The sequence below is a fragment of the Salmo trutta genome, chromosome 7 (genome assembly GCF_901001165.1).
Source record: "Salmo trutta chromosome 7, fSalTru1.1, whole genome shotgun sequence".
Lineage (NCBI taxonomy): Eukaryota > Metazoa > Chordata > Actinopteri > Salmoniformes > Salmonidae > Salmo > Salmo trutta.
This window is the reverse complement of record NC_042963.1, coordinates 26,472,464-26,488,860: the sequence shown is the minus strand read 5'-3', so window position 1 is coordinate 26,488,860 and position 16,397 is coordinate 26,472,464. Positions and strand designations below refer to the sequence as shown.

General features: G+C 41.3%; 1 protein-coding gene across 1 annotated transcript in view; it reads left to right on the top strand.

Annotated features, from left to right (window-relative positions):
• Positions 1 to 7,560: 7,560 nt before the first annotated feature.
• abtb2b (ankyrin repeat and BTB (POZ) domain containing 2b) overlaps positions 7,561 to 16,397 on the top strand; it is a 154,496-nt gene continuing 145,659 nt past the window's right edge. Inside the window, exon 1 of the mRNA XM_029758478.1 lies at positions 7,561 to 8,997. Within this exon, the coding sequence (XP_029614338.1) occupies positions 8,103 to 8,997 (895 nt within the window). The 5' untranslated portion in view covers positions 7,561 to 8,102. The remainder of the gene's footprint in view (positions 8,998 to 16,397) is intronic.

The following is a 16,397-nucleotide window of genomic DNA, read 5'->3' as shown; positions in this document are numbered from 1 at the left end:
TCGCCCTCTGGCCTTCTTTAGACTAGTTGAGTATCAGCATTTGTGGGTTCGATTACAGGCTCAAAATAGACTGAAACAAAGACCTTTCTTCTGAAACTCGTCAGTCTGTTCTTGTTCTGAGAAATGAAGGCTATTCCATGTGAGAAATTGCCAAGAAACTGACGATCTTGTGCAATGCTGTGTACTACTTCCTTCACAGAATAGCGCAAACTGGCTCTAACCAGAATAGAAAGAAGAGTGGGAGGCCCCGGTGCACAACTGAGCAAGAGGATAAGTACATTAGAGTGTCTAGTTTGAGAAACAGACGCCTCACAAGTTCTCAACTGACAGTTTCCAGCTGTGCTAACATAATTGCAAAACGGTTTTCTAATGATCAGTTAGCCTTTTAAAATGATAAACTTGGATTAGCTAACACAACGTGCCATTGGAACACAGGAGTGATGGTTGCTGATAATGGGCCTCTGTACGCCCATGTAGATATTCCTTTAAAAACCAGCTGTTTCCAGCTACAATAGTTATTTACAACATTAACAATGTCTACACTGTATTTCTGATCAATCTGATGTTATTTTAATGGACAAAAAATTTGCTTTTCTTTCAAAAACAAGGACATTTCTAAGTGACCCCAAACTTTTGAACGGTAGTGTATATTTTTAAAACAGGACAAATCTGAAGGGGATCATGCCCCTTCTGGTGTGTACTGCAGTCTGATTCAGCTTCTGACATTTTGCCAGTCCTCACTTGTAAAAAGGCTCTTTTAGGCCTAAGGGTTAGGTTTAGGGTTAGAATTAGGGTTAAGGGTTATGTTTAGGGTTAGGAGTTGGGGATAGGTTTAGGGTTAGGAGTTAAGGTTAGGGTTAGGGGTTAGGGAAAATAGGATTTCGAATGGGAATCAATTGTTGGTCCCCAAGGAGTCCTCAGAACGTGTGTGTGTATGTTGCCAACATACCAGGCCGTCATGTCATGCCTGAACAGCCTTGGTTATCAGTGCAAACTTGTAATGCTGATATTTGGGATTCTCGACCATGTACGTGGCCTTCAGATTGCAGGCCTACATATGACAATGGGAAAGCAGCTAGCGATGTACTGCTCTGTGTCAGCGGTCATGGGCAGCTTAGCTGTTTGGAGAAGGTGCTTTCTGTATCCGTAAGTGTTCAGATATCCGTGTCGTTTGAATTGATTGAATACTTCTCGACTGAAATGTGATTTGTGGATTCAAATAAAGCATTTCAAACGTGTGTGTATGTGCGTACCTGCGTGCGTGTTGGTGTTTGTATGTGTGAATGTATATGATTACAGTACCTACTCCCAGTTACTCCCAGTCTTGTTAAAAATGGCATGATGCAGGCATTACCCACATTGTATTATGTGCTGCAGCTGACCTCAGGGTGTGATTCAGTTATCACTATCATAAATGTGTAACGCTGCAGGTCCTGGATACTAGTCTATGCTGCATACTCCCTGTTCAATTTATACACAGCTGACTCCGGACAAATGTTACTGTTCTGAGTGCAGTCACCATGTGTCTTCTGAAGTTTCTACAGATTAATTATGTTAGTTGTGTGCCCCACCCAACCTGTTTGTCTCTGGATGTGCTCATGCAGGATGATGAGTGAGGGATGAGGTACAGGTTAGTAGAACTGCTTTACAGAAACAGTAGCTGGCATGTTGTGGTTTACTTTCTGATTACTAGGTTTGAATAACATATGTAGCATTACCAGAGAATAGACCTAGTCTGGTCTTAAATCTATTTGTGCTATAGCTGTGAAGGAGTAGGTTTCCTGTTAATTAGATGATTGATCACACCTGTGGGATCCAGCCTCAAGCTCTTAAGTTTATTTAAATGTAGGATTCTGTTGCGTGAGGAGGTTAATGTTGGTATGTCTGCAAGTCTTTAATAAAAGAAAGATATTTATTATAAAATCTCTGTCTCTTCAATGTGAGAGGGCATCGGCCAGCCATCTCACAATAGCTAACTGCAATAAGAGTTGGCAAGTCCAAACAGACCTGGGGCAAGGCTGGAATAGGACTCCTATGAGATAAATGCCTAAACATGAGATTTTCTAAAGACATTTTGGAACATATTTTGCTTATACATAGATAAAGTTTGGGATCAATTTATGTTCCATTCCTGTGTGTTGAATTAGACATGGGATTCGATTTTTACAAATTTTGTTACGTTACAGCCTTATTCTAAAATTGATTCAATACATTTTTTTACTCATCAATCTACATACAATACTGTATAAGGACAAAGCAAAAAGGTTTTTAGAACTTTTAGCAAATGTATTACAAATTAAAAAACAGAAATACTTTATTTACATTTTTCAGACGCATTGCTATGAGACTTAAAATTACATTTACATTTTAGTCATTTAGCAGACGCTCTTATCCAGAGCAAGTTACAGTAGTGAAGGTATACAATTCATACATTTTCATACTTCTTTTTTTTCCCCGTACTGGTCCCCCATGGGAATTGAACCCACAACCCTGGCGTTGCAAACACCATGCTCTACCAACTGAGCCACACAGGACCAATTGAGTTCAAGTGCATCCTGTTTCCATTGATCATTCTTGAGATATTTATATAACTTGACTGGAGTCCACTTATGTTAAATTCAATTGATTGGACATGATTTGGAAAGGCACACACCTGTCTATATAAGGTCCCACAGTTGACAGTGCATGTCAGAGCAAAAACCAAGCCATGATGTCGGAATTGTCCGTAGAGGTCCGAGACAGGATTGTGTAGAGGCACAGATCTGGGGAAGGGTACCAACAAAATTCTGTAGCATTGAAGGTCCCCAAGAACACAGTGGCCTCTATTATTCTTCAATGGAAGAAGTTTGGAACCACCAAGACTCTTCCTAGAGCTGGCCGCCCGGGCCAAACTGAGCAATCGGGGAGAAGGGCCTTGGTCAGGGAGGTGACCAAGAACCCGATGGTGACTCTGACAGAGCTCCAGAGTTCATCTGTGGAGATGGGAGAATCTTCCAGAAGGACAACCATCTCTGTAGTACTCCACCAAATAGGCCTTTAAGGTACAGAAGCCACTCGTCAGTAAAAGGCACAGGACAGCCTGCTTAGAGTTTGCCGAAAGGCACCTAAAGGACTCTCAGACCATGAGAAACAAGATTCTCTTGTCTGATGAAACCAAGATTACACTCTTTTGCCTGAATGCCAAGCGTCATGTCTGGAGGAAACATGGCACCATCCCTACAGGGAATCATGGTGGTGGCTGCATCATGCTGTGGGGATGGTTTTCAGCAGCAGGGACTGGGAGACTGATCAGGAGTGAGGGAAAGATGAACGGAGCAAAGTACAGAGAGATCATTGATGAAAACCTGCTGCAGAGTGCTCAGGACCTCAGACTGGGGCAAAGGTTCCCCTTCCAACAGGACAACAACCCTAAGCACACAGCCAAGACAATGCAGGAGTGGCTTTGGGACAAGTCTCTGAATGTCCTTGAGTGGCCCAGCCAGAGCCTGGACATGAACCCGATCGAACATCTCTGGAGAGCCCTGAAAATAGCTGTGCAGCGACGATCCCCATCTAACCTGACACAGCTTGAGAGGATATGCAGAGGAAAATGGGAGAAATACAGGTGTGCCAAGCTTGTAGCATCATACACAAGGCTGTAATCGCTGCCAAAGGTGCATCAACGAAGTAAAGGGTCTGAATTTTCACAGTATCAGTCAAAAGTCTGGACACCTACTCATTCAAGGGTTTTTCTTGATTTTTACTTTTTTCTCCATTTTAGAATAGTAGTGAAGACATCAAAACTATGAAATAACACATATGGAATCATGTAGTAACCAAAAAAGGGTTAAACAAATCAAAATATATTTCATATTTGAGATTCTTCAAAGTAGTCGCTACTTTGAAGAATCAAAAATATATATATATAAGTACATATATATTGATTTGTTTAACCATTTTTAGCTTAGTACATGATTACATATGTGTTATTTCATAGTTTTGATGTCTTCTTTATAATTCTACAATGTAGAAATAGCTAAATAAATAAAAACCCTTGAATGAGTAGTAGGTGTGTCCAAACCTTTAACTGGTACTGTATTTAAATGTGATATTTCAGTTTTTTATATTTAATTCATTGGCAAAATGTCTAAAAACCTGTTTTTGCTTTGTCATTATAGGGTTTTGTGTGTAGATTGATGAGGGGGAAAAACAAATGAATCAATTTTAGAATAAGGCTGTAAGGTAACAAAATGTGGAAAAAGTGAATGGGTCTGAATACTTTCCGATGCACTGAATGAATGGTATTGAACTCCTGAACTAACCGTCTAGAATTAAATGCATGATGCCTGAAGTGCTCATGTAGGCACTCTGAGCAGTCAAGGATGACTGTTAACATTCTAAAATCGAACACCTCTTTTATATATGTTTTATTCAACCTTTATTCAATCAGGAAGTCCTATTGAGGTAAGAAGACCTTTCTCGTGGGAAACCTCTCCTTTCCTTGTAATCCTTGATATAATTTAAATGCAATTTCGATCAGGACCTAAACCTTGTTCATTTTAAGATAGGCCTATTTGAAAAATGAAGTACTCTTCTTACTAAGGGATTTGCAAATTCGGTTTATATTGAAGGCTGAAGGAACTGCTAACATAATATTTTGTCAGCTAGCCAACACCCCCAAGAAGCCTGCAAAGTGAAATAACTGAGGTCTGCTGGTTTTTATTGGTTCCGGCTTTAGCCAGTAAACTAACCAGGAGCATAGAGTGAAAATGTAAACATTAAATAATTTAGGATTTATTTAGTCAAGAAAAGTAACCTGGTTAGGGAATTACTGACCATTTGAATTTATTGACTCTCAGAATTCCTTATGATGAATTACCCCTCAGGCAGCAGAATGACATCAACTTCCATTTTATCATCATAATATGCAGTGGTGATTTTAGCATGTAAATCTTGTGGGGCAAACCTCCAAAATATGTTTTAGATGCATGCCAGCAAAACCACTAGACAACACAACACAAAAAAATACATGAATTGCACTATAACGGTGACAAACAGTGCCCACAAACTGTTAGGGCCTACATAAAGCTGTCCCAACAGCAGAGCTTTCTTTTCAGCACCATGGAGTGAATCCTTACCACCACCTGGCTATCAGCGGAGCCTTGTCTGGCAGCGAAACAGTTAATTCAGCATCATTTACTACCTTTTTAAAAATCATAGCTGATACTGTATGGCTGACTTGCTTAAACGAATGTGGTTTCTTCTGACAATTGAGATGTACAAACTATGGCATAAGGGAATGACGAGCGGATAAAAGGCAATCCGTATCTTCGATTAAGACATTAATGAGCGAGCTAGGACGGACGTAGTCAATATAACTTGTGAAATGTACAGTAACAGAATTCAGAACATGGGCCGTTCTTACAGTATTTTCCCTGTACACCAAGTCAGAACCGTAGAATTAATAAAGGGGACATATAAGCAGACAATGAAAGCTCTTACAATATTCGATGATTATATTTATCTAAAACAAACTATAGGCTAAATGTGCACCACCAAGTCAGAACAGTAGGCTAAGGTATGAGGGGGAAAGGGACCAAATTTTTAGGGTGAGGCACACGGGCTACTAACAGCTTAGCACACAACACACACTTAGTATTACTTAGCTACAGTATGCTTATTTCCCTGGCATATTACATAATTTATGCAGCAGCATACACAACATTTTTGGACTCCCCTTGTTGTGCTGTGCTAACTTGAACAGGAAGGTGGCACGGCGGTCCTTCTTGTGGGCAAATTTTGTCATCAAACTCTGGCATTCTTTGGATTCATGGTGCTTTCAAGACAACTGGGAACTTGGAAAAAACAAGGTTGAATCATGACGTCAGTGATCTTCAAGTCGGAGCTCTAGAAAGAAGTCTTAGTTCCCGACTTGGAATTCCAGTTTGGATGACCGTTCAAAATGTTTTTTTCCCAGTCGGAACTCATTTTTTAAAGAGTTCCCAGTTGTCTTGAACTCACTGAAGTCTGAGATTTCCCAGTTCTGAGTTTCCAGTTGTTTTGAATGCAGGAGAAGTCATGATGCCAGTAGATTGTTGACTTGATTGATGATGATGACTGCTTATCTAGCTTGCTGCAAAAATGTTGAAACTATGATGTTGACATGATCAGTCCAATCAAAGCTACGGTAGATATAATGGTATTTGACGTCATTTTATCTGTGGCCAATGACCTTGAGCCTTCTTGGATGGGCACTTCTAATGTAACTCTATGGCAGCACCCAAGGGATCTGAATCTTCGAGCTCTCCCGTAGATTTTGCAGTGACGTGTTGTCCCCATGAGTGATAGAACACTGAGCCAATCACAGCGCAACTAGAGAACATTACCAACCCCTAGTCTCCGTATTTTCCGCTGGCTGCTCCACCACCACAGAAAGCACTGAGCTAGGCTGAAACACCTGCATTTTGGAGTTGCCTTACTCAAGAAAGCAAAAAAGAGAACATGTTTGTATGTGGCTTTATTAACTCAATTACTTTATTTTTTATTTTTTACATTGTTTGCAAACTGATGTGTGACACGTATTAATGCCAAAATAACATGCAAAACAGGAAACAACAACAACACCATATATATAGGTGGGACTCAAAACAGGTGGGGCTCTGCCCCAACTGTCCTGAATGACAAGTCGCCACTGATAATATGAAATCATAAACGGTTCTGAGAGTCTTGTATATTATACAGAGGCTTTGTAAGAAGACATAGTAATTTCAATGGTAACATCTAATGCCATATTGAGGTACGTAACAAATTATTTTTGTGGCACAAAAGTGTTCCCATATAGTTCTGTTTTGGTGTTCATCCTAAGTATGCTTTCTTCAGTTTAATGTTAAAAAAACTGCACATTTTGTAAAACAAATAAATTGTGGGTAGTTGCCGAGTGGCTAAGTAGTTTAACTTGTAGCCGAAAGGTGGCCGGTTCGATTCCCTGGCAAGGCAAATTGATTCGGCAAGTGGAGGGCTGCTGGGTTCTTATGCTCAAGACATTCCCCATACTGTTGGGCCCTTGAACAGGCTCTTAATCCCACAACATGCTCTCCATCCAGGGGAGCTGAACTGTAGCTTGATCTAGCCTGGGCAGCGGGCCTTCCTCCACAATTGCCAGCAACCTGTGATCTCCACTATCAGCCTTTGGACAGCTCATGTCCCTTGGGGACCGGTTCGTACATGAAACATTAATTTCAAGCTGCAAAGGCTTCGATTTCCTCCTTACCTGGATTTAATGGCGAGAAGGCTGAAAAAAATGGGAAAATATGTGTACTTTCTTTATGAGACACCATTTTCCACCACCATGCTAGAGTTGCTAATACCTAGGAATGATACCTCCTTTACGCCTGCTATTTTATATTAGTTTTACCCCTGGCTCATATATTGTGATATGTTGCAAAAACAACGTTTATACTGTATTTACCCAAAGGTAAATGTACTGTATAACAATCGCTGATTGGATCTCAGAATTCTGTCGGCTGCTGATTGGTGGTTGGGAATTTCCAGGCGTGTATCCCAGCCCCTCGTTTACGTCTGTGCGGCAGTAGTCTGTTTCTGGTGGGGCACTAGGCTCGCTGCAAGCGATGATAGACTATTTCCTTATTTTAAAACCTTCCAAAACTCTTTCCTTTCTCTCAACGGATTTGCAGTTTATGGACTACCGAATTAACAGATTTTTGCAGGGATTGAAATAATTCGACTACAGTTTTGGGAGTCCCTGGGAGAGGGGAGTCCGAGAGAAAAGTTTATATCACTGCGCGACAGGCACTATATGGAGAGAGTGGGTGAGCTTACAGTATGGTTTCATTCTCCGTACCATCTATGACTTATGAAAGGATTTAGATAGCTTTAAAACATAGAAATTACAGAATATACTTCTGATGAATGCCATTTTTAGCGTTACGATCAAATTAACATGTATGGACACGCATGAAAAGAGTTCTGCGTAAACCAGTAGAACTAGATTGCGTGTGAGTTTCGACTGGAGTCGTATACTACAGTCACTCCCAGGTAAACCATTAAATTCCCCAAAGTTTCTTCACAACGTCATCCTTGTTATATAAAATACAAATCTAACTATGGCGGGGATGAGCAATGCCCACATGAAGACCCTGGAGGACCTGACTCTAGACTCGGGCTACGGGGCAGGGGACTCCTGCAAGTCCCTGAGCCTCTCGTCCTCCAAGTCCAACTCACAGCCGTTCATGACGGCTCCGCATCGGGGCAACTGGTGGTACTACTCCGGCTCCATGAACAGTCGCAACAACAGCTGGGACACGGTCAACACGGTGCTGCCCGAGGATCCCGAGGACATCTTCTCCAAGTGTCCCCGTTTACCGGAGCTCGAGGAGTTCCCTTGGACCGAAGATGAGGTGGGAAAGATACTGCGTAAAGTATCCGGGAACGTTACCGGTGCCAAAGCGTTTCCGGTGCCGACATTATCCAATGAGGCAGTCCGGAGGCTGTCCACGCTCCTTCGCCGAGCCCTCATCCGCATTTCGAGGGAGGCTCAGCGGCTGAGCGTCATGCACTGCCGTTGCACTCGCTTCGAGGTGCAGAGCGCCATGAGGCTGGTGCTGAGCTGGGCTCTGGCCGAACACTGCATATCGGCCACGGTCAAGGCCATCTCCATGTACAGTATGAGCGCCGGGGAGCTCCTGAGGAAGGGCAAATCTGCCCGTTGCGGCCTGTCCTTCTCCGTGGGAAGGTTCTTTCGATGGATGGTGGACACCCGCATCTCGGTGCGCATCCACGAGTATGCGGCTATCTGTCTTACCGCCTGCATGGAGGCGCTGGTGGAGGAGGCCGGCGCCCGGGTAATGATGGCTGAGCGAGGGCACTCCAGGGTGGACACAGTGTCAGGCTGTACCCCGGTGTCGGTCGAAGCTCTGGAGGGGGTGGTGAACAATGACGCGGAGCTGTGGGGGGTCCTGCAGCACTATGAGCATCTCATCTGCGGCAAGAACGCCAATGGTAAGAACATTTCTATCACTTCAAGGCAAGAGGGGTTTGTCAAAGTACCCAAAAGGTAGACCAGCTAATGTGGAATGAATGTTGGAAGGTGACTGTAAAATGCATAAAAGTGGGCTCAAAATTATAGACTTATAAACTAAGTTGCTGCTAAAATTGAAGTTCTTGCTGCCAGGCCCGGTCTCTGTTTCCCCACCACCAAGCACAGAAAAAGTACATTTCCTGCAATTCTACACTTTGAGTGTGATGAATAGCAATTTCTGTGAAATTTAAGCAGGTCTTCTGCAGTTCTACACATTTTGCCATGGGGCGGAGAGAACATTTAGCAATTTTATAACACATTTCATGTAATTATACTTATTTTGCATTGACTTATGCCATGTAAATTATATCTGAGTGAGAGTGACTAACAAAATCATTGGGGGCCCCGAGGAGGTCAGGGGCCCTGGGCACGTGCCGTGTGGCCTGATCAGTATTTGGGGATGATAACTGGCTCGACTAATTTGCCAATCTAAAAATTGTTAGCTGACATGGCTAATTGAGTGACTGTCACTAGGCAGGTTTCCATTGACCCAATTTTATTAGACAGAAGCAATGCCTTGTGTTTAATGGAAACGGCAGATATAGGAGAAATGTTCTGAAGATTGACAACATTTTAATCTATGTGACAGGGGTGGATTTTCTTTGGTCAAACTTTCTTTATAGCGACAAATGGTGTTTTTCGAATAAATGGTGATTGCTCAATACTTTTGAAGGTAAGCGGGGCATGGGATGTCTTCACCTAACTAATAAGCGCCACTCCACATTTAATTCTAAATGCCTACTGCTTGCAAAAATCTATTTTATCAACTATGAAAAACAATGTATCATTACAGGACAAGGATTGTCCTGACTTTCAAGAATGCCTGAATTGCTTTGCCTTGTGTTTCTGGTTGGCTGGGAAGTTTCACCATTCAACTATTTCAGATATACAGCAGTGCACGTTTCACCATGGCATGGTTTGTGGTTGGCACATGAGAATTATTAGAATATGGCAAATATTAGTAAATTATTGCATTCTATCAATGCTGGCTATCTGAGACATGAAACAGATAGGTGGGAGGGCATACAGGATGTCAGCAGTTTATTAATGCTCAATTTGTTTAAATTGGTAATGGAAACACTTCAGCCACTTCATTTTTATTCGACACTGTAGGTTTTTGCTTGTGACGTCATTACGTCCAGCTGTTTTTATCGAGATGATAGTTAAATGATCTCCACTAGTATATTTAAAAAAATGTAGTAAAAATGTATGCAGTCTACTGTAAGTCGCTCTGGATAAGAGCGTCTGCTAAATGACTAAAATATAAATATAAAAATATAAATGCAAATGACCCGAGTTTCTTTAAAAAATAAACTGAAAAAAAGAAATGCAACATGTTTCATGAGCTGAAGTGGGGCCGGAGGTATCCTACTGGTTAGAGCGTTGAACTTGTAACCGAAAGGTTGCAGATCGAATCCCCGAGCTGACAAGGTAAAAATCTGTCGTTCTGCCCCTGAACAAGGCAGTTAACCCACTGTTCCTAGGCCGTCATTGAAAACAAGAGTTTGTCCTAAACAGACTTGCCTAGTTAAATAAAGGTAAAAAAATAAGCGACCACTTATGTTGCTTATGCCTGGATTCTGCAATTGAAGTTGGTTTGTATGCGTGTGTGCACAAGCATGTGTGCATGAATCTGGACAGGGTAACATTCATTCACTCTGATTGAAAGTGCAGTCAAACTCTCACCTCAGTTAAGAGCACCAGTGAGCAACACTTACACGCCCCTTTCCCCTTCCCACTCATGTCTACATGTGATGGAAAAAGTGTAATGTGTCATACTCAAACCTCTGGTAGGATACAATGGGTCTGCTTTGTTTGAGAAAGCTTGAGATGTGTGAGAAGGCTTTAGATGTGTCCAAAGTGATTTCACTTGTCAGGATGGGGAAAAAGCAGTAAAATTTGCATTTGAAATCTTAACAAAGAAGGATTTTTTTCCTCACTAAACAAGTCATGTTTTTTATGAGGGGAAAAAATAAAAATTGAAGTATGGGAATAGAATAGTCACTGTCAAAGTGACTTTCATTTTGCATTTTACATTTTGGTCATTTAGTAGACACTCATCCAGAGTGACTTAATCACACTCCGTTCTGCAAGTACCATACCCACCTCACCAATTTGTCTCCATCAGACTTGTATTTCAGTTTATGTCCATCCTTTTTTCTAGAACAGATTGTTGATCAGTGTAACAGGAAGCCCAAATGTTACACTGTTTATTAGATCTTATTAGAGATCAATGTTCAAGCAAACCATTTAATCATTTATGGACATTTTTTTTTTTGTATTAATGTTTTAAAGGCAGAGTGCAGTGAAACTTGATTATCCTGTGTTTTATATATATATTTCCACACTGTGGTTGGAATAATACTGACATTCTGAAAATTATACTAATGCCATATTAGGGTAAGAGCAGTTTGAAAGGCCGCCTGTTTTGGTGGGATGGAGTTTTGGCCTGCCTAGCGACATCACCAGACGGTTAATTAGTTAATGGTTAAATCCATTTGAATTCAATAGCTTTTTGACAACACCACTTTAGATTTCCTTTTGATGTGAACGAAACGTTCCATACATGCAGTATTTGCCCATTGTATAAGTGCTCAGAAAGTGACTTTTTGGACCTGAATGCCAAAACATTCAAGAGATAATGCTCAAAGTTGACCTATTTTGCATACCGCATCATACCATGGCTTGGGCGGTGTCCAGATTGTCATACCTTCATACCGACCTTGTGCCATACTGGGATATTCGGTAATACCGGAACTGAACACAGGGGCGCTGTTTTCCAACCGCACTGATAGTCTGTAATCCGTTGTTTAGCAGTGCTAACGTGTACATGTAGAATGCCAACTAAATGCTAACGAGTGCATTGCGAACATTTTGTAAAATTTCTGACCTAAAGTATACAAGTAACTCAAAAATGCTACTCAGTTTGCTGAACACACAAAACAAATATTAGCTAGCAAGGCTGTTGATCCAGGTGGGGATTCTCTGCTATTACCCAGCGAATGCTTGGTTTTGGAAGAAGTTAGCTATATAGCGAACTAGCTACTAAATTAGCAAACCAAATGCACAACTGCAGAGCATTTAGCACATTTTAGACACTTAACTTAATAGTTGTAAGATATCTAGCTGGCAAACATTTAATTATGTTGTGAATTCCATACTGTAATTAGATCACCTGGCGCATGCTCCACAACAGTGAGTGACTCACAAGGTTTCGCTCTCTCGTCATTGTGTGCTTTTAAACAAACACCATGTGACTGGGGACTATCGTGAGCTACATAAATGTGACAGATGAAATGAAGAACATAATATTCTTTATCTCCTAACATATTGCACAAGTTGACTGCAGGTATTCACTTATCAATTTGCTACAAATATTCAAGTTGATTAAAAATCAAAGAAATTGTTTCAACGGTATTGTAAACCATCCCGTGGCTTTTTCCAAATACCCCGTTATATGCTATACCACCCAAGCCTACCATGAGACATCCATGCCTTCATCATTGGAAAAGATTAACGGTTGAGATTTGAAATAATTTAAAAGTTTACAAACCGGGTTGTCAAACTATTTACATTTTTTTAAATACATTTGAACCTTAAATGTCAATTATCTAAAAATGCGTGAAGTCAGATTTTTTTCATATTATAATTTATTGTAGCCCAGACCCTATTTTACATAATCTGAGGTTTTTGTGTTGTGCCCACCATCAGTTGAGACCGAACATGCTCTTGAATATACAGGGTGGGTGTCATGTTTTGGCTGATAAATGTACTAAAATGGGAATACAATTGAAATTTCAACTTTCAAGTGGTACCACAAAGATGGTTGGAGGTCCACATCAGGGAATATCTATTGTTTTAAATTATACTGTCAATCCATCATAAATAAACCTATTAAAGTCATAAAAATATAGATAATAGAATAGTGGGTGGGTGGCCTAGCGGCCATCTTGTGGTAGTAATTACAAGTTAATAGAGTTAAAATACTCACACTCAAGAGGCCAAGATGTAAAAAATAATATAAAAAGGAACAGAGCATACATTTCGATCTTATGCCTTCATCAGTGCTGTACTAACAAATTTAAGAAGACACGTACTTAACCTGTTGGGGATAGGGGGCAGTATTTGCACAGCCGGATAAAAAACGTACCCAATTTAATCTGGTTACTACTCCTGCCCAGTAACTAGAATATGCATATAATTGTTTGATTCGGATAGAAAACACCCTAAAGTTTCTAAAACTGTTTGAATGGTGTCTGTGAGTATAACATAACTCATTTGGCAGGCAAAAACCTGAGGTTTCATGCAGGAAGTGGCCTGTCTGACAAGGTGTTGTTGTTCTTGCTTCTGTTTATTGAAGAGTCAGGATCTTAGCTGTAACGTGACACTTCCTACGGCTCCAATAGGCTCTCAGAGCCCGGGAAAAACCTGAACGATGTCTAGGCAGCCCCAGGCTGAAACACATAATCGCCTTTGCCAAGTGGCCGATCAGAGGACAAAGGGCTTAGGCGCGTGCCCGAGTCGACCCAGTGATATATTTTCTTTCGGCTGTTTAACTAATTGCAGATTACCGGTCGGAATATTATCGCTTTTTTACGAGAAAAATGGCATAAAAATTGATTTTAAACAGCGGTTGACATGCTTCGAAGTACGGTAATGAAATATTTAGAAATCTTTTGTCACGAAATGCGCCGTGCGCGTGACCGTTATTTACCATTGGGATAGTGTCTAGAACGCACAAACAAAACGTCGCTGTTGGAACATAACTATGGATTATTTTGGACCAAACCTACATTTGTTATTGAAGTAGAAGTCCTGGGAGTGCATTCTGACGAAGAACAGGAAAGGTAATCAAACTTTTCTAATAGTAAATCTGACTTTGGTGAAGGCTAAACTTGGTGGGTGTCTAAATAGCTAGCCCTGTGATGCCGGGCTATCTACTTAGAATATTGCAAAATGTGCTTTCACCGAAAATATATTTTAAAATCGGACATATCGAGTGCATTGAGGAGCAATGTATCTATAATTCTTTAAAAAATTGTTGTGCTTTTTGTGAACGTTTATCGTGAGTAATTTAGTAAATTGTTAGTAAATTCGCCGGAAGTTTGCGGGGGGTATGCTAGTTCTGAACGTCACATGCTAATGTAAAAAGCTGGTTTTTGATATAAATATGAACTTGATTGAACAAAACATGCATGTATTGTATAACATAATGTCCTAGGTGTGTCATCTGATGAAGATCATCAAAGGTTAGTGCTGCTTTTAGCTGTCTTCTGGGTTTTTGTGACATTATATGCTAGCTTGAAAAATGGGTGTCTGATTATTTCTGTCTGGGTACTCTGCTGACATAATGTAATGTTTTGCTTTCGTTGTAAAGCCTTTTTGAAATCGGACAGTGTGGTTAGATTAACAAGAGTCTTGTCTTTAAATAGCTGTAAAATAGTCAAATTGAAGTAATAGCATTTCAAAGGTATTTGAAAATCGCGCCACAGGATTCAACTGGCTGTTACGTAGGTGGGACGAATTCGTCCCGCCGGTCCTAGAGAGGGACACACCTGCTGTGCATAGCGGGCGCAACAGGTGCAGGCAGATAGTTGATTAGAAACGGGCAAATCGGGAGTCAATGTATATTAACAAGGAATATATAGAAGAGTATCAAAAATGGACAATTCAAATGTCACATACAGTGCATTCGGAAAGTATTCAGACCACATTACTTTTTCCACCTTTTGTTACGTTACAGCCTTATTCTAAAATGTATTAAATAGTTTTTCCCTCATCAATAACCCATGATGACAAAGCAAAAACAGGTTTAGACATTTTTGCAAATGTATTAAAAATACAAAACTGAAATATCACATTTTAAGTATTGAGACCCTTTACTCAGTACACTGTTGAAACAGGTTTGGCAGCAATTACATCCTCAAGTCTTCTTGGGTATGATGCTACCTGCTTGGCACACCTGTATTTGGGGAGTTTCTCCCATTCTCCTCTGCAGATCCTCTCAAGCTCTGTAAGGTTTGATGGGGAGCGTCGCTACACAGCTATTTTCAGGTCTCTCCAGAGATGTTCGATCGTGTTCAAATCTGGGCTCTGAAAGGCCACTCAAGGACATTCCGAGACTTGTCCAAAACAACTCCTGCATTGTCTTGGCTGTGTGCTTAGGGTTGTTGTCCTGTTGGAAGGTGAACCTTGGCCCCAGTCTGAGGTCCTGAGCGCTCTGGAGCAGGTTATTGTCAATGATCTGTCTTTACTGTGTATTCATTTTTCCATTTATCCTGACTAGTCTCGCAGTCCCTGCCGCTGAAAAACATCCCCACGGCATGATGCTGCCACCACCATGCTTCACCGTAGGGATGGTGCCAGGTTTTTTCCAGACGGGATGTTTGGCATTCAGGCCGAAGAGTTCAATCTTGGTTTCATCAGACCAGGGTATTGTGTCCTTTAGGTGCCTTTTGGAAAACTCCAAGCGGGCTGTTGTGCTTTTTACTGAGAAGTGGCTTCTGTCTGGCCACTCTACCACAAAGGCCTGCTTGGTGGAGTGCTGCAGAGATGGTTGTCTTTCTGGAAGGTTCTCCCATCTCCACAGAGGAACTCTGGAGCTCTGTCAGTGTGACCATCAGGTTCTTGGTCACCTCGCTGACCAAGGCCCTTCTCCCTGATTACTCAGTTTGGCCGGGCGGCCAGCTCTAAGAAAAGTCTTGGTGGTTCCAAACTTATTCCATTTAAGAATGATGGAGGCCACTGTGTTCTTGAGGACCTTCAATGCTGCAGAAATGTTTTGGTACCCTTCCCCAGATCTGTGCCTCTACATAATCCTGTCTCGGAGCTCAAGGGACAATTCCTTCGACCTCATGGCTTGGTTTTTGCTCTGACATGGACTGTCAACTGTGGGACCTTATATAGACAGGTGTGTGCCTTTCCAAATCATGTCCAATCAATTGCATTTACCACAGGTGGTTTCCAATCAAGTTGTAGAAACATCTTAAGGATGTTCAATGGAAACAGGATGCACCTGAGCGCAATTGAGTCTCATAGCAAAGGGTCTGAATACTTATGTAAATAAATTATTTATGTTTTTTAATTTGTAATTCATTTGTTATACTGCTGGTGCATGTAGACAACCTAGAGGGGAAACATACAAGGTCCAATTCCTCATTAAGCCTTTGGGGGTGTAGAGTTTTTAAGTAGAAGACTTCGGACTTCACATTGGTGAAGACGCTCATTGGTATTGCGGCATCTGCGGCTTGAGAACGCACCACCCGCCTTTCATTCAAGTCTGAGTGCAAACCCTCATACTGGCTTTCTAAGCAATTAGATG